Source organism: Neoarius graeffei, chromosome 24 (assembly GCF_027579695.1).
Source record: "Neoarius graeffei isolate fNeoGra1 chromosome 24, fNeoGra1.pri, whole genome shotgun sequence".
NCBI lineage: Eukaryota > Metazoa > Chordata > Actinopteri > Siluriformes > Ariidae > Neoarius > Neoarius graeffei.
In genome coordinates this window covers 46,200,282-46,222,763 of record NC_083592.1, presented here as the reverse complement: position 1 = coordinate 46,222,763, position 22,482 = coordinate 46,200,282, and the positions used below count along the sequence as shown (strand labels likewise).

At 40.9% G+C, this 22,482-nt stretch overlaps 1 protein-coding gene across 4 annotated transcripts in view; it reads left to right on the top strand.

Moving 5' to 3' along the window:
- Positions 1–9,895, top strand: part of traf2a (Tnf receptor-associated factor 2a) — a 28,024-nt gene extending 18,129 nt beyond the window's left edge. Inside the window, exons 8-11 of one of the 4 annotated variants that reach the window (XR_009651445.1) lie at positions 1,191–1,409; positions 1,568–1,665; positions 2,185–2,221; positions 3,567–3,628. Coding sequence is in view for 1 of the 4 variants with exons in the window: in XM_060907378.1 (XP_060763361.1) it covers positions 1,191–1,368; positions 3,567–3,715; positions 6,468–6,686 (546 nt within the window). In the remaining 3 variants the exon portion in view is untranslated. Of the gene's footprint in view, positions 1–1,190; positions 1,410–1,567; positions 1,666–2,184; positions 2,222–2,356; positions 2,466–3,566; positions 3,716–6,467 lie in introns of those variants that run through there. The other 3 variants (XR_009651447.1, XR_009651446.1, XM_060907378.1) reach the window with 3 other exon arrangements.
- The last annotated feature ends 12,587 nt before the right edge of the window (positions 9,896–22,482 follow it).

Below are 22,482 nucleotides of genomic sequence, written 5' to 3'. Positions count from 1 at the left end.
CGCCCCAGTTGAACACAGCTGCCACTCGGCGAAAGAAAAGTGTAGACACAGGCTTTTTAGCTTACAAATTACTATTCTGTTTTTTTTTTTTTAATTATTATTAGAAGGCACATGGAGTTTAGTCCTGCCTTGGCCAGTGCATTCTGAAAGTATGTTTCGGTCTGTAGCCAACAATGCATGTTATTGCAGATCATATCTCTCCACACAAACTAAAGGCGCAGATGCCGACTTTTTCACGGCTTTTTCATGGACTGTAATGGCATTTGCTTATGTAGTAATTTTAATACAGAATTTACTCTGATGAAATTATTCAGACACTCCAACGCCCCCCCCCCAAAAAAAATCGGATCTGCACGAGCCGTGAAAAAGGCGCGCCGTTTGCATCCCTGTTTAAACTCATAGGTTAACCAACTTTAACTGGCTAATGAGGCTCGGTGGTCGGTCAAGATTTTTTTTTTAGTTTTCGCCATCCCTAGTCTAAAGGTAATCTATACCTCGGCAAGATGGCACTTTCTACAAAAAAGACCAAAACAAAACGTTAAAGTCAATTCGTGCAGCCATTGAAAGGTTTTTAAGAACGGTTTTTCTTTATCGAATTTGAGATCAAACAAGATTTTCTCAAAATCCAGTGAATGTGGATAGAATAAAACAGTTATTCCACTCAATCTCATCGTACATGGCTTGTAGCCGACTCGGCGCTACGCGTCTCCTCAGCTATCAGCTCATATACTCGATTTCGTAGAATAACTTAAATATGCATAAGTATTCATATATTATTCCACTCTTACTTTGCTTCATAATTTACAGGAAAACTTCTGTACATATCAATATTAAGGAAGAAATAGCCTTTTGTTGGCTGCCTGTCTTCATCAGCGAAATTATGGTCGAAGAGCAATCCATGAGTTTGTATTTTGAACAAAGTTGTGGATATTAATTGTCCATGTGTATTTTTAGCCATACATGTGCCACTCAAGCTGCCATTCTGTGTCAAAGAAGCGCGCACACAATCCGATTCTCTCTCCTGTATTCAGAAAACAGTAACAGCTTAGTGCTGGACTATATAAATACAGGAACCAGAGAAAGGAACGTATTGAAGTTGTAGAAATGTATGATTTACCATGTTCACTTTCAAACTTTCTCTAATCCTTGACCTTACACGACTTGCGTCTGCCTCTGGGATCCCGCTTTAGGTTCGTCAGCTGGAGAGGACGGTGGGGCTGAGGGATCTCTCCATCGTGGAGATGGAGAGCAAGATGAGAGAGATGTCAGCTGCCACCTACGATGGCGTTTTTGTGTGGAAGATCTCCGACTTCGCCAAGAAGAGGCAAGACGCTGTAGCTGGAAGGGCCCCGGCCATGTTCTCACCTGGTACAGATGCAAGTTTTTATTTATTCTTTTATCAACTGCAAGTAAGTATTGAAGGTCCACGTTGTAGGATTTATGGGGATCTATTAGCAGAAATGGAATATGGTATTCATTAGTATGTTTTATTGGCGTATAACTATGAATTTTTATTTATTTATTTTTTTTTTTGTAAGCTTAGAATGAGCCCTTTATGTCTACATAGGACACAGGTCCACTTCCACGGAGCCACCATGTCGCACCGCTACAGTAACCCAGAATGGACAAACGGAGAGCGTTTTTTGTGTTTTTGTATTTTTACAGGTAAGGCAAGGCAAGTTTATTTATATAGCACATTTCATACACAATGGCAGTTGAATGTGCTTTACAGAAGTAAAAACAGTAAACAATAGAGAAATAAAATTGCATAAAATAATTTTATTTTTATTCTAAAACAATAATTAAAAGAATTAAAAGAAAATAAGAATTAAACAATAGTAGAAATAAAATAATAAAATGAAGTAGTAGTTCAAATAGGAGGAGAAAAAGAAAAAAAAAGAAACCAGCGGAATAAAATAGAATAAAGTTAAAGTAAATTTAAAACATGCAGAGAAAGTAAAGATTATAAAAATGTAAAGAAGACAATATTAATTATTTAACAGAAAGCATCTGAAAACAGCTTGGTCTTTAACCTAGATTTGAAGCTGCCAACAGCAGGAGCATTTTTAATGTCCTCTGGCAGTTGGTTCCATAGCTGTACTGCATAGTAGCTAAAAGCTGCTTCGCCATACTTTGTTTTAACAACTGGTTTTAATAGTAAATTTTTCTGTTTTGATCTGGTAGATCTGATTGGGTTCGGCCGCTGCAACATATCAGAGAGGTAATTGGGCCCTCTACCATTTAGAGATTTGTACACCAGCAGCAATGCTTTAAAGTCAATTCTGTAGCTTACTGGAAGCCAGTGAAGGGACCTTAGAATTGGAGTAATGTGCTCTGTTCTTTTTGTTCGTGTGAGAACCCTCGCCGCTGCATTTTGAACCAGCTGAAGTCGTTTGATGGTCTTTTTTGGCAGGCCTGTGAAAAGGCCATTGCAGTAATCAACCCTACTAGAGATGAAGGCATGTATTAGTTTTTCCAGATCATTTTTTGACATAAGTCCTCTTAGTTTGGAAATGTTTTTTAGGTGATAAAATGCCGTTTTAGTGATTGCTTTCATGTGCCTGTCAAAGTTTAGCTCGCTGTCAATGAAAACACCAAGATTTTTAACCATTTCTTTAGTTTTAATCCCTTTTGTGTCAAGAATAGTGGTAATCCCGAGTCTTTCATCTTTTTTTCCAAATAGAATTACTTCTGTTTTATCTGTGTTCAGCTGAAGAAAATTTTGTGACATCCAGCTGTTGATTTGATCGATACACTGGTAGAGACATTCAAGGGGGGCATAATCATTAGGTGATAGAGCAAAATAAATTTGGGTGTCATCTGCATAGCAGTGATACAAAATGGAATTTTTATTGATAATTTGCCCAAGTGGCAGTATGAATCTGGAAGGAAGACACAGAAGAGGAATCAGTGTTTGCTGATGCTGGCTTACAAGTTGGAGAACTCAGATTTTGAAAAATGGAGGCTCATATTTATTATCTCATCTCATTATCTCTAGCCGCTTTATCCTTCTACAGGGTCGCAGGCAAGCTGGAGCCTATCCCAGCTGACTACGGGCGAAAGGCGGGGTACACCCTGGACAAGTCGCCAGGTCATCACAGGGCTGACACATAGACACAGACAACCATTCACACTCACATTCACACCTACGGTCAATTTAGAGTCACCAGTTAACCTAACCTGCATGTCTTTGGACTGTGGGGGAAACCGGAGCACCCGGAGGAAACCCACGCGGACACGGGGAGAACATGCAAACTCCACACAGAAAGGCCCTCGCCGGCCCCGGGGCTCGAACCCAGGACCTTCTTGCTGTGAGGCGACAGCGCTAACCACTACACCACCGTGCCGCCCCCATATTTATTATATAGCGAAATAATAAAAAGTAAGGGGTAGTGAATGTACGTATTGGAAGTACACTATGGGCACTTGATGGCTGCTGTATGTTCTAATACCCGCTTGGAAAGGGAGGGGTGGTGGGGGGGCATTCATTTGGTCAAATCCTACATAGTGGACCTTTAACTGTTGTGGTCATGCCACCTGTTAACCCATTCCTGTCTGTTTTGCAGCGTTTTATACAAGCAAGTACGGCTACAAGATGTGTTTGCGCATCTACCTGAACGGGGACGGAACAGGGCGCGGCACTCACTTGTCTCTGTTCTTCGTGGTGATGAGGGGACACAGTGATGCCTTGCTCAAGTGGCCTTTTAACCAGAAGGTATTTCTCATCACACATTCGTCTGACAAGTGTCTCCAAAGCAAAATGTGGGCAGGGTGAAATTATAGCAGTTCACGAGTGCTGAAGATAATCACAGCTGCGCGGACATTCAGTACGGCAACACAACCTCGAGCGTCGCATTGCTTTTATACATCGGTTCTATAAACAAGAAAATATCCAGTAAGTAACGTTTCAGACACAATGTGGCCAAATGGTCTGTTTAATTTTGCTCTGCTAGTGGAAACAGATCCCGAAGGAGCTACATTCACTTTATAGCCTGTCGTCTATCTGGCTAGCTAGCTCACACGGAGTCCCATTAAAGCTGCCACCAGTAAAACTTGCATCCCTTCTTCCGTTTCTTCTTCATCTGATGATGCACACAGGGAAACGTCCAAGTACCGTTATAGTAAATATCAGCACTCTTGGAACGCCGCTTGACCAATCAATTAGTGGACCGTAACTAACTGTTGTATAATGGTGTTCATTATGTAACTCTGTTTCATGTTGGGTCGCATCACACCACCAGTCATTGATTGATTAATTTCCTGTAACAGCACACTCCATCGTGGTTTACTCCTCACCAACTTACCACACCAGTTTCCAACAATTTACCTTTTTTTTTTTTTAATTAATTAAGGAACACACTTTTTACTGTATCATTTGTAATTATTTGTGTTATTAATTGTAATAGATATAAACATACAGTACCAGTCAAAAGTTTGGGCACACCTCCTAATTCAATGTTTTTAATTTATTTTTACTAATTAAAAGACACTTTGTGTCTTAAAGTAATGATGGATGTCGTTTCTCTGTACTTCGTTGAGCGGTTCTTGACAATACTGTATGGATTACTACAGCTGTAGAATAGGGCCATTTACTGTATTTTTATTATTTACTATTTAAGTTATTCCACGAAATGGAGTCGTACATGAGCTGATAGCCAACGAGGTACGTAGCGCCAAGTTGGCTATAAGCCATGTATGATAAGATTTGAGCAGAATAATTTGTTTTATTCTATCCACATTCAGTGGATTTTGAGAAACGGAGCGGTTTTATTTTTTGCAAATTCGATAAATAAAAACTATACAAAACGTCTGACAAAATAATTCCCGCTTAGAATGTAAACAAACTGGCGAAATGACTGGAGCAATTTGTGAAAAATACTATAATAATAATTCTTGAAAAATAAGAGACGTTCTTATCATCAAATACTTCTATTCCATAGTTTGTTGCTTTTTTGGGGTTTTGTTTTCGAGTCGAGTTTTTATTTCATCCTCAGTTGGTTCAGCAACATGCTCCCCTCATATTTTTTTTTTTTTTCCCCCCTCTCCTCTACTCACAGTATATGAGCTGATAGACTAGTAGTAGAGTAGCCAATCAGAGCGTGCGATTGCTCATATCCAGTGACTGTGGATAGAATAATTACTGTTTGAGCTCAAATGCTTTAAGAAGGCAAGAAACTCGTCCACTAATTAACTTTTGACGAGGCACCTGTTAATTGAAAAGCATTCCAGGTGACGACCTCATGAAGCTGGTAAAGATAACGCCAATAGTGTGCAAAGCGTCAAGGTAAATGCTGGATACGCTGAAGAATCTAAAATATGAAACATTTTGGTTTTTTTAACACACAATTCCATTTATTTTTTTCGTGGTCCAGTTTCCATCAAATCCTGCGCTCTGATTGGCTGGTGAGCGGGTCCATATCCTACGGTACGGACCCCTGTTACGGACCACTGGCGACTCACTTGTTCACAACAACAAGCATGGTAGCAATTTTTGTCAACATTTTATCTTTTTTTATAAGATTTATTTATAAGATTTTTATCAAAAATCTTATAAATGTTTGCCAGCATTTCTCAGGAGAATAGCATTAATTTTACAGCATGGATAGCGATAATGACAGTGTTCACAGCGAAAGCGAGTTTTACTACCCTGAGGAAGAAGAAATAAAATAAAACATTTCAGGAGAAAGCTAAAAACCTCTAACTGTTACTAACGCCGAGCAAAAACATGGCTGAATCCTGAATGACTCAATTTTATATAAAAGGGGGACTACATAGGCAGCAAAATGTATTTTTTTTTTTTTTTCCCTGCCATGGAAGTGCACTTGTATACCGAGGAGGAAGCAATTTGCATTACAGCCGTGATTGAGGATTCAAAATGGTGGCTCGGCTCAGTTTTCCCTTTCGGGCGCTCTCGTTTTCTGTTAGAATTTGGTAAAGAAAAAAACATTATTTACCAGCTTAAGGTCGGTCCGTATGGTGAAATACCGTGACCTCGGCCTTGAATACTGACCTCAGCCCAGAGGGCCTCGCTCAGTACTTTCAAGACCTCGGTCACGGTATTTCACGATACGGACCTCCCGGGTGGGTGGGTATGTATGTAATTTCATAGTTTTGATGTCTTCAGTATTGTTCTACAATGTAGAAAATACAGAAAACTCTATGAAATGAGTGTAGGGGTGTCCAAACTTTTGACTGGTACTGTATTCTTGCAGCTGGGTGGACATTATGTGCTCCTTATCTTGTCCAGTAGAGAGTACGTAGAGAATTTATCATCTTTTGTGTGGCCAATTTAAATATTGAAGTAGGCCTAATTCTGGCCAGAGTCACCTGCTTGATGGATTGAACTTCCTTCTAAAGATATCAGAAGAAAGAGATTTAAAACATTTGTCCATGTAATAAATTACATTCTTGCATTATGAGAAGCTATAACGATTAAAAAAAAACCTTGTCCAATTCCACACTCGCAGGTCACCCTGATGCTGCTGGACCAGAATAACAGAGAGCATATCATCGACGCGTTCAGGCCCGACATCTCGTCCTCGTCGTTCCAGAGACCCGTCAGCGACATGAACATCGCCAGCGGCTGCCCTCTCTTCTGCCCGCTCTCCAAGCTCGACTCGAAGAATTCCTACATCCGCGATGACACCATCTTCATCAAGGCCATTGTTGATCTCACTGGCCTTTAAGGCTGTAAGGCAGCTCTTTGCACTCCTCCAGCCTGCTGCGGTCGGTTTTCAGTGCCATTCTGAGGCCTGAGACCTTTAGCAGATCTCTGATGGGGACCTACGCACCCCTGAATGACTCCCATTCCCAGGGCCGTGTTACTTTACATCGCTCTACATTAATGTTGCCAACCCAAATTGTGCCTGGAGTTTGTGCAGTTTTGCTGTAATATAGTCGGAAAGTTCTCTCCTTCTTTCCCATAGCGGGAATAGCTGTCAGCAGTGATTGTAATGTAACTATCGGTGCCCGTTGTGGCACTTCTGCCTTTTCTAGAGATTGAGAGAGGACTTCTTTTACTCACAGGTTAGGAGTCATTTCACCTTCAGGAGCTTTGCTTGTGCTGTGGCCAGTGTTTGGGGCTTGGCTTTTCCGTTTCGGTGTTTGAACTAATTACGTGTTTCTTTTGCATAGACAGACGTGGAGTTTCAATATCAATGAATGATGCTAACGAATTCTTTTGCTCCTATATAGTTCCTTAATCTTGCTTAATCTAATATCTAACCGCTCTGAGTGTATACATCTTCTCGCATCTCCTCTATGTATGTAGTGGTGAACATTGCTTGAATTCCATGAAGTCCTAAAGCACAGAATTTGGGTTTGTTTCGACCCTGCTTGTGTTTGAGGTCCGTGTATGTGCAGGTCTCTGTTTCCTTCCTTCCTTCCTTCCTTCCTTCCTTCCCATTTTTTGGTGTTCTTTGCTGTATTAGTTTGCATGTTGGATCTGTGGAAGATACATTCAAGTTAGCAAAAGAGCAGGTTTGCACCTTGAACCTGAGAAGCGAAGGCAGTTTCATCGTAACTCCCTGTCAGCGAAAAACACAGACACACTGGTGTTAGTTAAACGCTCAAATTTTTTGCCTCTCATGCCTCAGTGTAGCCCATCATTTCACTATGAGCAGATAGGATCATCCCGAGAGCAAGGCAGCAAGGCATCTGGGATTTACGTGAACACCGTAACTGGCAGCTTTTAGCCTAATCAGAGTGGAGACGTAGACTAGGACAGAAACTCGTGCTTTCTTGTGGCGTGAAAGGCCTGGTGTTGAATTGTACTTTGGTGTTTTCTCGTTCTGAGTGTTCTCTTGATGTTGTGCTGCTTTGGGCAAAAGTGATTAATGGCCCTCCAACTATAACGTACTCTGTTAACTAGAATTAGCCAAAAGGGACTATTCTTTAGTCACTCCTGTTTTGTCGCTATACTATAAAGGTTCTCTATGGGTTTTACACTTTGTGAACGTACTAGAAACATGTGGTTGTTAAAGGAGCTATGTGGTGTGTAAGTGGTAATCATAAATCGTTTCAAAAGATTACAAGCATTAAGCAAAAGTCACGACTTTACACTCGTTCCCATAGCTCCTGTCGTCCCAGGCGACTTTGTGAAATTTGTTTAAAAAAAGGGGGGAATAAAAGGAAAAAAATTGCTCTCGACATTGATGTTTGTCATTAAATGCCACGGCGCACTAACAGGACGAAGAAGTCGGCTCAAATATTCGCACATTTGTACTGTGGGGCTAACTCTGGAAGCAAAGGACTACTAATTATTAATTTGTAATTACAACTGCTAATCCTACCTGTAGCACCTTTAAGCCATCTTAAGATTGGATAGGTTCCATAAAAGATAGCCCGACCTCTTTTTCTACACGCCATCACCTCGAGAAGCGGTAGTTTTTATTTTTATTTTATTTTTTTTAGGAACCACAGAGAGCATCGCTACACCTATACCGTGCATGACTCTTCCATCCTAAGGGCTTACAGCATACAGTATGTCTTCCATACGAGGTTTCCGCTCTGATCCTTTTCCTAGATGGAGTCTGAGATGCTTTTCTTTAAATTTTTTTTTTTTTGGGGAAAAAAAAAAAAAACAAACCAAAAAAGATGCCTTCATGCTACCGAAGCACCTAGACCCAGCCTATTTTCAAACCAGTTCCGACAGACATTGAAACCTCTCTGTGCACGAGACGTTTCAATAAAGAAAAAAAGAAACCAAAACCAAACACGCATATTGTAAAGTATTGGTTTACTTTGTAGACCAACATTTTATTTGTATTGCTTTTACTTTATTATCTGTTGAAATGCGGTATATGATGGTTATAAATGTGAATGTGTTATATTGCTTATTTAAGTATAAATAGATATACTATTATACGGTGCACACAGTTGTCTGACTGTACGCTGTGCATATAATGAATATTAATTATATATCTAATATAGATTCTATTAAGTAATAATATATGTACTATTTCCTGTTGGGATGGTTTAAAAATGTGTTCGGGCGCTTTTTATTTTATTTTTTATTTTTTTGGGCTTTAGCAAGTTCTCCACTTTGTGTCATCCTATGAGGAAACAAGTCTTTTTGAAAAGATCTGCTGTTTATTATTTAAAAAAAAAAAAAAAATTTTCACTGTGCTATTAATTTGGCAGTCAAGGTTTTCTCTAGCTTGCTCGTTTCGCCCCAGTGACATTTCGGCACTTTTTTCTTTTGTAAATAGGTGACGTGCCTCTGTAGTATAGCCCATACGATGCATCTTCTCACTCTACATGCCAGCTTAAGCAATCACTGCATGCTGCAGATGTGCCGTATTGTGAGTCATATCTCTAATGTAAAAGCTTTCAGTTATTTACACGAATAGCATATATATTACACTTTGCCTTTTCAATTGACATTGCATTATTTGTTGTAATGCATACATGACAGTTTAGCTTGTGCAATTATACAAGTGACCTTCCTATTGTTTGAGTGAAATCCTAGTGTGTTCATCCGGGTGGTGGCTTGGATTCTTCAGTCCGAAGGCTTGGCTTTGCTAGACACACTACTTTTTGCAGGAGTTCGCCTGCAGCCGTTTAAATGTAAATTAACTCTCATACGCTATACTGAAGTGACGGTATTTTCTTATGTTTTTACATTTGAATCAAAGCTCTAAAGTCGTTTTTCTTAGATTACTGATCTACTACTTATACTTGTAATTTGTGTACATTTAATAAATTGTGTTGCCAGTTTCTATCCTTGTAAGACGCCTGTCTTGCAGTGCCATAACCTTTCTAAAGCAGTTTACTTTGGAAAACTTGTGAAGACCTGCGACTAGCAGTGATGTGTAAAGGTACCGTGATTCTTTTCTCCCTTTATCATGGTTTAACCCTCTGACATCATCTTCAATAAATGCTTTTCTGACCTCTCCATGATGGGAAATGTGCTGTATTATTTTATTTTTCCAGTCACCACATGATGGCACTAGGGTGATGTGAGAGTTTGCATGGTTTCCATTCTCCGCTCCGGCAGCTGATGCTTGCATGCGTGCGTGCACGCACACAAACACACTGCTCTAAAGGAAAGGCAAAGGAAGTTTAGCGAAATGGCCTCTGCTGGGCTGATGGCTTTCACAGAGTCTACTAAAGCATGCTCAATTTACTTTGTACAGCTCAGCACTTTTCTTCTCGTGCGATTCTGCTTCCGTTCAAGCGGTTTCATATTTTAAGCCAATTTCTTGTCAAACGCTGCCAAAGAAAATTGGCATGATTCTGTCCAAAAAAAAAAAAAGGACTACTTCATAGAGATGCTATCAAATCATAGTAAAACATCAGAGACGTTTTAAATCTTATTCAAAACATCATTGTAAGAAATAAAGGCAAGATAGGAGTTGATTTCTGTCCCCCAAGGTACAATCTACACTAATGTGTACCCCCTACAGCTCATTATTAGACCTCAAGGTAACCATATGTACAACCCCGATTCCAAAAAAGTTGGGACAAAGTACAAATTGTAAATAAAAACGAAATGCAATGATGTGGAAGTTTCAAAATTCCATATTTTATTCAGAGTACAACACAGATGACATATCAAATGTTTAAACTGAGAAAATGTATCATTTAAAGAGAAAAATTAGGTGATTTTAAATTTCATGACAACAACACATCTCAAAGTTGGGACAAGGCCATGTTTACCACTGTGAGACATCCCCTTTTCTCTTTACAACAGTCTGTAAACGTCTGGGGACTGAGGAGACAAGTTGCTCAAGTTTAGGGATAGGAATGTTAACCCATTCTTGTCTAATGTAGGATTCTAGTTGTTCAACTGTCTTGGGTCTTTTTTGTCGTTTCTTCCATTTTGATGCACCAAATGTTTTCTATGGGTGAAAGATCTGGACTGCAGGCTGGCCAGTTCAGTACCCGGACCCTTCTTCTACGCAGCCATGATGCTGTAATTGATGCAGTATGTGGTTTGACATTGTCATGTTGGAAAATGCAAGGTCTTCCCTGAAAGAGACGTCGTCTGGATGGGAGCATATGTTGCTCTAGAACCTGGATATACCTTTCAGCATTGATGGTGTCTTTCCAGATGTGTAAGCTGCCCATGCCACACGCACTAATGCAACCCCATACCATCAGAGATGCAGGCTTCTGAACTGAGCGCTGATAACAACTTGGGTCGTCCTTCTCCTCTTTAGTCCGAATGACACGGCGTCCCTGATTTCCATAAAGAACTTCAAATTTTGATTCGTCTGACCACAGAACAGTTTTCCACTTTGCCACAGTCCATTTTAAATGAGCCTTGGCCCAGAGAAGACGTCTGCGCTTCTGGATCATGTTTAGATACGGCTTCTTCTTTGAACTATAGAGCATTAGCTGGCAACGGTGGATGGCACGGTGAATTGTGTTCACAGATAATGTTCTCTGGAAACATTCCTGAGCCCATTTTGTGATTTCCAATACAGAAGCATGCCTGTATGTGATGCAGTGCCGTCTAAGGGCCTGAAAATCACGGGCACCCAGTATGGTTTTCCGGCCTTGACCCTTACGCACAGAGATTCTTCCAGATTCTCTGAATCTTTTGATGATATTATGCACTGTAGATGATATGTTCAAACTCTTTGCAATTTTACACTGTCGAACTCCTTTCTGATATTGCTCCACTATTTGTCGGCACAGAATTAGGGGGATTGGTGATCCTCTTCCCATCTTTACTTCTGAGAGCCGCTGCCACTCCAAGATGCTCTTTTTATACCCAGTCATGTTAATGACCTATTGCCAATTGACCTAATGAGTTGCAATTTGGTCCTCCAGCTGTTCCTTTTTTGTACCTTTAACTTTTCCAGCCTCTTATTGCCCCTGTCCCAACTTTTTTGAGATGTGTTGCTGTCATGAAATTTCAAATGAGCCAATATTTGGCATGAAATTTCAAAATGTCTCACTTTCGACATTTGATATGTTGTCTGTGTTCTATTGTGAATACAATATCAGTTTTTGAGATTTGTAAATTATTGCATTCTGTTTTTATTTACAATTTGTACTTTGTCCCAACTTTTTTGGAATCGGGGTTGTACCTTTTTAGGGCCAAAAAGGTATATATGTTCCCAAGCAGTATATAAAGGGTACAAATAAGTACCTTAGAGGGTACTGCCTCGGTGACGAGCCATTATACTCCTAAAGGTACAATAATGTACTTTTTATTTTCTGATGCTACTCCAAATTTGACCATTTTGGACAAATTCCAGTTAGTTAGTCAGTGAACTCGCTTAATCTATGAGCTCTCCATTCGGGTTTTCATCTTATTCAAAAAACTATTTGATGAATAATCTGTTATTTTTATGGGCCCAAAATAAGCAGCAGTTTTTAAGTAGGAAATTACACATCAATTACTTCCTACTTTAGTTCCAAAAAAAATCGGTAGCATGTGTCTGACATCACCTAGGAGAAAGCTGGGACAAAACATCAGCCAAAGTGCAACAATGATGTCATTTCCCAAAATACACTTGAAAACATCTGAGCACTCATTAATTATACTCTGTCTAGTTAATGGAAAACCAGATACCACCCACCCACATACACACATGTTTAAAATAAAGCAGGCCTTTGTCTCACTTCAGACACATGCATTTATCCCATGGGAATACTGCTGAAGGTTTTCAGGAAGTGGTAACGGACAAGGTTTGACAAGCTTGGGTATCGGTTTTGAAAGGTGAGAAGAGAGGTGAAATATTACCTCATGGTAATAGACCGGAAAGGAGACCGGGGTTCTTCACCCTTCACTCTTTTATTGAAAGGTTACTGCATTAGTCAGTTGCTGAAGGTCTTCCATGAATGAGGTTAAAAGTACAAGAAGGCTGATTTTACTTCTATGCAATCAATTTCTGGTGAGAAATCAGATTTCACCAAAGGCAAATCAATATAATATTGAAGTTATTGGAAAGACGCTCATCATTCTCATTATCTCTAGCTGCTTTATCCTGTTCTACAGGGTCGCAAGCAAGCTGGAGCCTATCCCAGCTGACTATGGGCGAAAGGCGGGGTACACCCTGGACAAGTCGCCAGGTCATCACAGGGCTGGGAAAGACGCTGTTTATTCCCAAATTTGGCTTCAAACACAAGCTGTGAGACTGAGTCATATGGGAGATAACCTCCACAGCAGGAGGGCTTTAGCATTCATATTAAGCTGGCTTATGGTGCATGCCTTTTTTTCCCCTTCAGGGCAAATCTGCAGCGCTGTATCAGAGTGCACAGACAGTGTCTAATCTATGGATTAACATGGAGACGATCCTTCTATTGGAGTTTCTCTGTGTGTATAACAAAGTGTGTCAGTAGATAGGAGGAGCCTTTTGATGAAACAAGCGCTCATATCCATTACTAGAGATTGGATTTTTAGGTGGGTAGTATAGGTGGGAAGTGTTTAACCTCCTGTAGTGAAAATAATATTAGAGTAAAAGTTAATTTCCATTTAGAAATTTGTAATCACAGAGCAGATGCCCTGCGAGTTGGCCTAGTGGTTAGCGTGTCCCCGTCTTGATCAAGAGATCGCGAGTTCTACTTGCGGTCAGGTCATACCAAAGACCATCATAAAAATGGTACCTACTACCGTCTGGCAAGGCACGCTGCAATACAGATGCGAGTGGGGGAGTCAAACTCTTGCAGTTACCAGAGGACGAGCCCCCCCCACTGTAACCCTAGCTGTATAGGCAAGAGGTCGAGGGCTATCGAAACGGAGATTGGCATCACACCCATACGCCTTAAAGAACTGGTAGACTGCCTGGGAAGACCAGATTCTGGCGCGAGAGGGACTTTGACTTGATAGCAGATGCCATTATCCAGAGTGACTTTGTCGTCTCCATCAAAAAACCAAGTTAATGTGGATAGGTCAGGGTTTGAGAATACAATTAATCTACAAGTAGTAGTTCTTCTTTCTACAAGTAGTGTTCTGCCTGATGGCAGGTCTGGCTCTGACGTTCATCAGAGCTTCTAGGGAACATTACAGTAGTGGTTTCCTGTTGCCTTCTACTGGATTGTTCTAGAGGTTTTCTCCTCTCAACCATTCACACCTGTGGACAATTTAGAGTAGCCAGTTAACCTGACCATATGTCTTTGGACTGTGAGGGAAACCGGAGCACCTGGAGGAAACCCACGCAGACATGGGGAGAACATGTAAACTCCACACAGAAAGGCCCCTGTCGGCCAACGGGCTTGAACCCAGAACCTTCTTGTTGTGAGGCTACAGTGCTAACCCCTACACCACCATGCTGCCCCCTAGAAGTGGTTATACAACATGAAATTAGTACAGCAACGGAAAGTGTCAAGTCAGGTGAATCTTTGTTTCAAGACAGCCGGATGAAGTTCATTCCAGCACCTGGGTGCCAGTACAGAGAATAGTCTTCATGGCTGTCTTTCTTGCAGATGGTCCAGAGAATAGTTTTGTAAGTGTCTTCAGGAGGCTGGTCTGTTTTTTTGGCTTTGTATGCAAGTATCAATGTTTTTTTAAATTTGACATGGGTAGCTCCAGGAAGCCAGTGGAGAGATCACAGCAATGGGTGAAGTGGGAAAACTTGAGAAGGTTAAAAACAATTCATGCAGCTGTATTCTGCATCGGGTTCATGGGTGTAATGCCACACAGGGGAAGACCTGCCAAGAAAGAGTTGTAGTAGTCCAGTGTTGAGATGATAAAGGACTAAACAAGCACCTGAGTGGCCCAGAGAAATGGCCAGGTCCTCTTCATGTTGTAAAGGAGAACCCGACTGACCCATCTGAGTCAGGTTAGTGATATGGGGAAAGAAGAATAGTGGGTTGTCCAGATCTAAACCAAAGTTGCATGCAGTGACGGATGGTATGATCCAAGAATCCTCCTGAGGGACAAACAGGAGTGTCTTGTGATTGATCGTGTTGTAGGCTGCTGAGAGGTCAAGAAGGATCAAACCCAATGATAGATTGGCTGATATATGAAACGTCTCCGTTTCTGTAGAGTGTGCTCTTTTAAAGCCAGACTGGTTCGGTTCCTGAAGAGGGTGTTGGATTGCTGGATAAGAATCTTAGAAGCTGAGGAGAAAAATGGTAAAGAGAAGCTGGATTGTGCTGTGAATTGAAGAACGAGGAAAAGATCTTATTAAAAAAGGTGGTGAAGCCATCAGGAGTTAGAACGATATGAGCTTGTATAGATCGGATACAGATCCTACCAGCTCTCCCTTATAGAAAGATGTCAAGGCAGCCATCACATCAGAGAATAAATTCTGTATGAGAAGAGATAAACAAGTTTTCATTTTCTCCACTGTTGCTCAGCTGCCCTTAAGTCTCACCAGTTGTTGCTTGGTATGTCTGATAGGCAAGGAGTGGGGTGAGGACCAGAGGTGGGCAGTAACGAGCTACATTTACTCCGTTACATTTACTTGAGTAACTTTTTGGATGAATTGTACTTGTAAGAGTAGTTTTAATGCAGCATACTTTTTACTTTTACTTGAGTATATTTGTGAAGAAGAAGCGGTACTTTTACTCCGTTACATTGGGCTATATTCTGCTCATTACTCGCTACTTTATTTTTATTGATCCGTGCGATGCGTGGTCTGTTTGTTTATGTTTTGTCGAGACTTCCAGCAGAGGCTCTGCCACATGACAGCATCTCACCAATCAAATGTAGCAGCCAGAGCCATAGTGGGAGGAGCTATGGTTTAACTCCATTTCGCCAATCAAACAGAGCCAAGCCGCCGCACGCGCCCGCACACAAAATTCCCGCGGCAAGAGCAGTCCAGGTGGAAAAGAGCACGGAAGCAGAAGAAAAATGTCAGAGACAGCGGCCAGCGTTTCTCATCAAGCTGAAGAGGCACACCCCTGGCCACACATACAAACCATGTTCACTCTCCAATCAACAAAAAATAATAGTTATGTTAAGCCTAGGTCACAACCGGACGTACGATTTTTTGGCCGTGTGATTTTTGGCGTTTCCCAAATCGCTGTGTTTTTTTTGTTCATGGACAAAGACGCACGTTGGCCGTAAGTTTGTCTTGCAACCTGAAAAAAACGTAAGCGCCCGTAGAGTTTGTTTGACATGACAAAGAACCTCTACGGCCAGTCTACGGCTCGAAAATCAGCATGTCACATGCACACCCTCCGTGCGTTTCTTGCGTTTTTTGCACGTAGACCGGCCGTAGGAGCACGTACGGCCGGTTGTGACCGAGGCTTTATGCGGTGTCACATATGTCCCCCCAAACCAGTGGACGTTTCAGCTTATAAAAACTCAACGTCGAATTTGAGGAAACACATTGCGGTAAGTACCGGTAGGCTATGTGCTTTTGGCTGTCTTCGTAGGCAGACGTTAGCCCTGTTGTAACATCATAAATAACTGTAAAATACATTGTTTTGTGGAAATGTATTGACGCACTGCGGCCTCAGACGGCAACACACACACACACCAGAGAACCAAGAGATAAAACTACAAAAAATCTTCCTAACAATCACTTTTTATTGATGTGAAACCAAAAAATGCTCATGAAAATAAGGTTGCTCGCCTAATGTCAGCTCCTCAATAGCGTTACAGTTGTACACGGCTCTGGTCAAAAACTGGGAATGGAAGACTGGTGAAAACTTACTAAATAACAAAACGCGTAACATATCGTTTGTGAAATCTCCATTTTTCAAGCTACTGTATTTGTTGTGGATTAGAGGGATTTGTGAAGACTTTAGGTGTTTTTTTTTCTGTGAGATTTGTTTTATTATTTGTCTACAAGTGCTTGTTCACAAAAGGAAGGGCATTAGCTTGTTAGCTTGACCGCTTGCTAGCAATCCCCACCACCACCCAGCCAAGCTGGGCACTGGCAGCTAGTTAGCAACCTTTTTGCTTGTTACTTCCACTTGCTAACTCCTCTGCAAGATGGAGCCAGTAAACAACTTTTTGCAGGGCTGCCAACTTTTCGAAATTCCTTGGAGTGAGATTTTTTTTTGGGGGGGGGGGGTCGACGGCAAAATTTTTCCGCACACCATGCAGTAAGTGGGAATTTTGTATTCAGTTTGATATTCACTTGTCCCCCTGCATTCTGGTGTTTTGTTTGTGGGTCGTCCAGCTGGAGATGGACAATGGGGGTGGGGGGTGTTGAGATTTTGGATTTAGTAGATCAGGGGTGTCCAAACTGATCCATAAAGGGCCGTGTGGCTGCAGGTTTTCATTCCAGCCATGCAGCAGCACAAGTGATTTGGCTTATTCAATCAACTGACACACCCACCCTTTAATCAGTATATTGTTCTCTGTCTTTTTTTTTAATTATTCACAAGTTCAAGTTCTTTGATATTACAGGTGACCATGCTTTATTTACTTTAACTGAGCAATTACATACATCATAAATAATTACAAATAAATACCCTGTAAATAAACAATAGGTATGGTGGCTAATGGCTCTTCTTGCATTTGTAATATTATCTCTTACTTGCTTTATTTTACAACATTTCCAGTATGGCTGGAAATGTTTACTTAAGTAATATTTAATTAAGTAATAATTACTAAATACTTAATTTATTTAAGTAATAATTAATTAAGTAATATTAATAATACACTTTACTTAAGTAATATTATTCTAAGGTAACAATACTCTTACTTGAGTACAATTTTTGGCTACTCTACCCACCTCTGGTGAGGACACACTCTTGGTCTGGAGGATGGAGGGCAGAGCAGGTCAGTGGATGAAGAAGGTGAGGAAGGTGTTGGTGCTTGATTCCAGTTGTAAAGAGGAAAATGAGTCAGGGTGTTCTAGAGTTATTAGGATGCTGGAGGCTATGGAGGAAGGAAAGATGGAGTGGAGGTTACAGCAAGTGGAAGGGGGGTATGAGTTGTTGAAAAGTCAGGTGGAGATGATCATGTCCAGAATGTTTCCTCTCTTGTGTGTCACAGGAGGGCAGATGTTGAAGGTCCGGTCAAAAGAGTGCAAGGGTGGGAGGAGGCAGGAAGAATGGAGCTTGAAGTCTCCAAGGAGAGTGAATGAGGTATGAGAAGGGAAGACGCTCAGTAGGATGTCTTGCTCATCTGTGAACTTTATTCCAGGGGCAGGTGGGTGATCAATAACAACAATACCAAGATTAATGGGACAAGTAACAGAATGGAATTTGAATGAGGAGATGAAATGAGACAGAGCAAGAGGTGTGAGGCTTGATTTCGGGGACAGAAGCAAGCCTGGGCCACGACCCCTGCTAGATCTTTGTGGAGTATGAGAGAAAGCATGGACAGAGGAGTCTCTGGAGTGATCCAGGTCCTAGAGTCAGAGGTTGATTGTAAATCATTTTGAAGAGGGACATTTTACATAACAGAGGACCCTCTAGACATACCTGTGGGATGCCGAAATCTAGCTCTGCTGAAAAAAACAAAAACGTACATGAACCAGTTATCTAGCAAAGCAAGCCAGCTTACTATCTATCCATCCATCCATCTATCCATCATCCATAACTGCTTGTCCTGTGCAGGGTCGCGGGCAAGCTGGAGCCTATCCCAGCTGACTATGGGCGAGAGTCAGGATACACCCTGAACAAGTCACCAGATCATTGCAGGGCACCAGCTTACTAATGTACTACTAATTATTCTATCCACATTCACTGGATATGCACAATCACATGCTCTGATTGGCTACTCTTCTACTAGGCTATCAGCTCATATACCGTGAGTAAAGAAAAACAAAATGGCGGAACGTTTTGCTGAACCAACCAAGGATGAAATAAAAGCTCTACTTGAAAACAAAACACCAAAAAATACAAAAAAAAGCAACAAAATATGAAATGAAAGTATTTGATGGTAAGAGTATATCTTTTTTTATTTTTCAAGAATTATTATTATTATTATTATTATTATTATTATAGCATTTTTTCACAAATTGCTCCTGTCATTTCGACAGTTTGTTTACATTCTTCATCTTTACGCATTAAAATTTGTTGAATTTGTTTTAGACTGGTTCAAAAGCTCAAAGAAGTTTGAAAATTACAGAACTGAAATATTCAAGGAAGAGGTACTTTAAATAAATGTCTAAAGCTATTCTATACCTCGGCATGACAGCAAGACGGCACTTTCTACAAAAACACAACACTAAAGTCAATTCGTACAGCCATCGATAGGTTTTTAAGAAGTCCGTCTAAGTGGAAATTATTTTGCCGGATATTTTGTATAAAGTTTTTATTTATTGAATTTGCAAAAAATAAAAATGCTCTTGTAGTATGGAATCAATTTTGTGCCAATGTTCATACAATACTTTTGAAATATCAAACAAAAACGATAAATCAAAATAAAAAAAAAAATTCAAAAAAGTCAATTTTTTTAGACTGGCAAACAAATTATTTGTGTAATCATGCAAAATTAGCCTAGTAAACTAGACCCAACCGCCTAGCGGCCAAAAATATTTTTTGCCTAGCGAGTGGGTCTAGCCTCGCACCATATAAACAAAAACACCCCGGGCATCAAATCGTGCCCGCCAATCACAACGCAAGGTTTTTGTTTGGATTCTTTGGGCGGGCTTTTGCAGGAGTGACGACAAAGCTGCGCGACGCTGGAGAAAGTGCAACAGGAAAGATGGCTCTGGGCTAGTGAACAGCGCGCGTTTGACTCCGCTTTGGAATCAGTTTTAGAAGAATTAGACTTGGAGTTTTCGTTGAAACATGAGCAGGAAGAGGCTCTCCGCTCATTCCTTTTCAAGAAGGACGTTTTCGCTGTTTTGCCGACCGGCTATGGCAAAAGTCTGATCTACCAGCTGGCTCCGCTCGTAGCCAAAAGGATGGGGCTAGTTTGTGCAGTACGAAGAATTAATAAACAGCTTTGAAACATTACTTTTTGATTGTTTCTTATTTTCCTGTTATTTTAAATGTAAGGGAAATTATTTCACCAAACACCACTAAATAAAAACTCTCAAAAACAGTTTAAGCAAACCCTTGAAAAACACTTAGAAAAAAATGTGTATGTGGTACAGACTCCAAACTTGTGGTCATTATCTCCAAACTTCTTAATACCTAGAACCTGTTTATTAATTAATACGCATTTTGAAAAATTATTTATTTCAAGGTCTCCCCCACTGCTTTCTGTCGCTCTGACTACGTCACAGTCATTGTTGTGTTGATTGGTCAGAGCGTTGGCCTATACGCACAGAGACAGTTTGAAAGACAGCGGGTTGTTCCTCCTACCCGCTTCGGAAATGTCTACGGATCGAGGCCAGACTAAATATTCACATTTAGTCTGGCTTGCCAGGCTAGTGCAAAATATCAGTCTATTACTCTTCAGAAACCTTTTATTTTTGTTCCGCGTCTTTCTCAGTTTTGCTTGACGTAATTTATTTTGGTTGCGATTCCAGCTTTCTCGTTTGCGCTCCCTGACTTTTTGCTTGCAGTTTTGGCACAAACTTCTCATGTGGGTGGGCTGTCCAGGAATGCATTCCCATTGGCTAACTTGTGTTTGACTGACAGCTATGTTCAGCCATTCCCCGGAGGCTGTTGCGGCCATTTCCTACTCGGATTCTGGCGGACTGTTTGACGAGTGACCGATCCATTGACGGTAAACAAGGATCGAGTGGACTTCAGTGGCGACTATGATATTGAATTAATTCAACAAAGTGTAAGTGCGGGACAAATGTGTTGCAGTAGTACACAAGTCCACTCGATCTTTGTTTACCGTCAATGGATCGGTTAACCCAAAAGTTAGCCAATGGGAATGCATTCCTGGACAGCCCGCCCACACGTGAAGTTTGCGCCAAAACTGCAAGCAAAAAGTCAGGGAGCGCAAACGAGAAAGCTGGAATCGCAACCAAAATAAATTACGTCAAACAAAATTGAGAAAGACGCGGAACAAAAATAAAAGGTTTCTGAAGAGTAATAGACTGATATTTTGCACGATTACATGAATAATTTGTTTGCCAGTCTAAAAAAAATTGACTTTTTAATTTTTTTTTTTAAATTTTGATTTATCGTTTTTGGTTTGATATTTCAAAAGTATTGTATGAACATTCATCTCATCTCATTATCTCTAGCCGCTTTATCCTTCTACAGGGTCGCAGGCAAGCTGGAGCCTATCCCAGCTGACTACGGGCGAAAGGCGGGGTACACCCTGGACAAGTCGCCAGGTCATCACAGGGCTGACACATAGACACAGACAACCATTCACACTCACATTCACACCTACGGTCAATTTAGAGTCACCAGTTAACCTAACCTGCATGTCTTTGGACTGTGGGGGAAACCGGAGCACCTGGAGGAAACCCACGCGGACACGGGGAAAACATGCAAACTCCGCACAGAAAGGCCCTCGCCGGCCCCGGGGCTCGAACCCAGGACCTTCTTGCTGTGAGGCGACAGCGCTAACCACTACACCACCATGCCGCCCCTTGTGTGAACATTTTGGCACAAAATTGATTCCATATTGTAGCACCCCTCTACTCTACTAGGAAAAATATAAGTACATTTAAGAAAGGTGCTATCTAACTAATCTCAGGCAGTACGTTTAGTTTAGGCCAGTTCTAGGTACGGCATTACAGGGGGAGAGACTTGACAAAAGGCAACCATTTAAAAGGTAGAAAAAAACAGTATAATATTTATTAAATGATACAGGTTAAATTTGACCCTTTCTCTTAATAGAGAATAAAGAAGATAGTAACAAAAAGATTCAAATAATAAATACCCCAAAAAATAAAAGAGAGCTCTTCAAATTCAAAGTACCAAATCAAACAAAATGTCCAAAAGAGAAGAAAAGTGTGGGTGTAAAATATCAGTGCGTATGTGCTTAGCGTAATCCAGCTGATAGCGCTGATCTTCCAGATGGTCCAGAGGAGGTTCCAGGATCCAGGGACTGACTCGCCATCCAATTTCGGTTCACATCAAAAACCAATCGGAGAGATCCAGAAGGAAATTAAACAAGGGAAAGATGAACGTTTGGGCAGTATAAAGAGTGAAGTAATTTGAGAGTGTAAGTGATCTGGGAAGTAAATGTTGAAAGATAATTTAAGGTTCAAGAGAGATCAAGTTATCCACTACACTGTGTTCCAAATTATTATGCAACAAGTGTTTAAGAGTGGTAAGGTAAGATATTTTTTTGTTTGTCAGTTAAACTCATGAATGGTAATGTGTATCAGGGCTCTGTATATCACTGAAACCAATTGAAGACACCTGTGCTAATTAGTTTGGCAGGTGAGTCCAATTAAAGGGGAAACTACTAAAGAAGGTTGTCCCACATTATTAAGCAGGCTACCATTTTCAACCAAAATGGGCAAGAAAAAGGACCTGTCGGCTGCTGAAAAGCAACAAATAGTTGAATGTTTGGGTCAAGGCATGGCAACAATCAAAATTGCCAAGAGACTTCATCGCACTATCAAGAAGTATGTAGCTGATTCAGAGCACACACATGTGCGTGCTGATAATGGAAAATCCAGGACTCTTTCCTACAGGCAAATATGTTGGATCAAAAGAGCAGCTGTAAAAATGCCCTGTCATAGCAGCAGACAAGTTTTTGAAGCTGCTGGTGCCTCCAACGTGCCCCGAACAACAAGATGCAGGGTCCTCCAG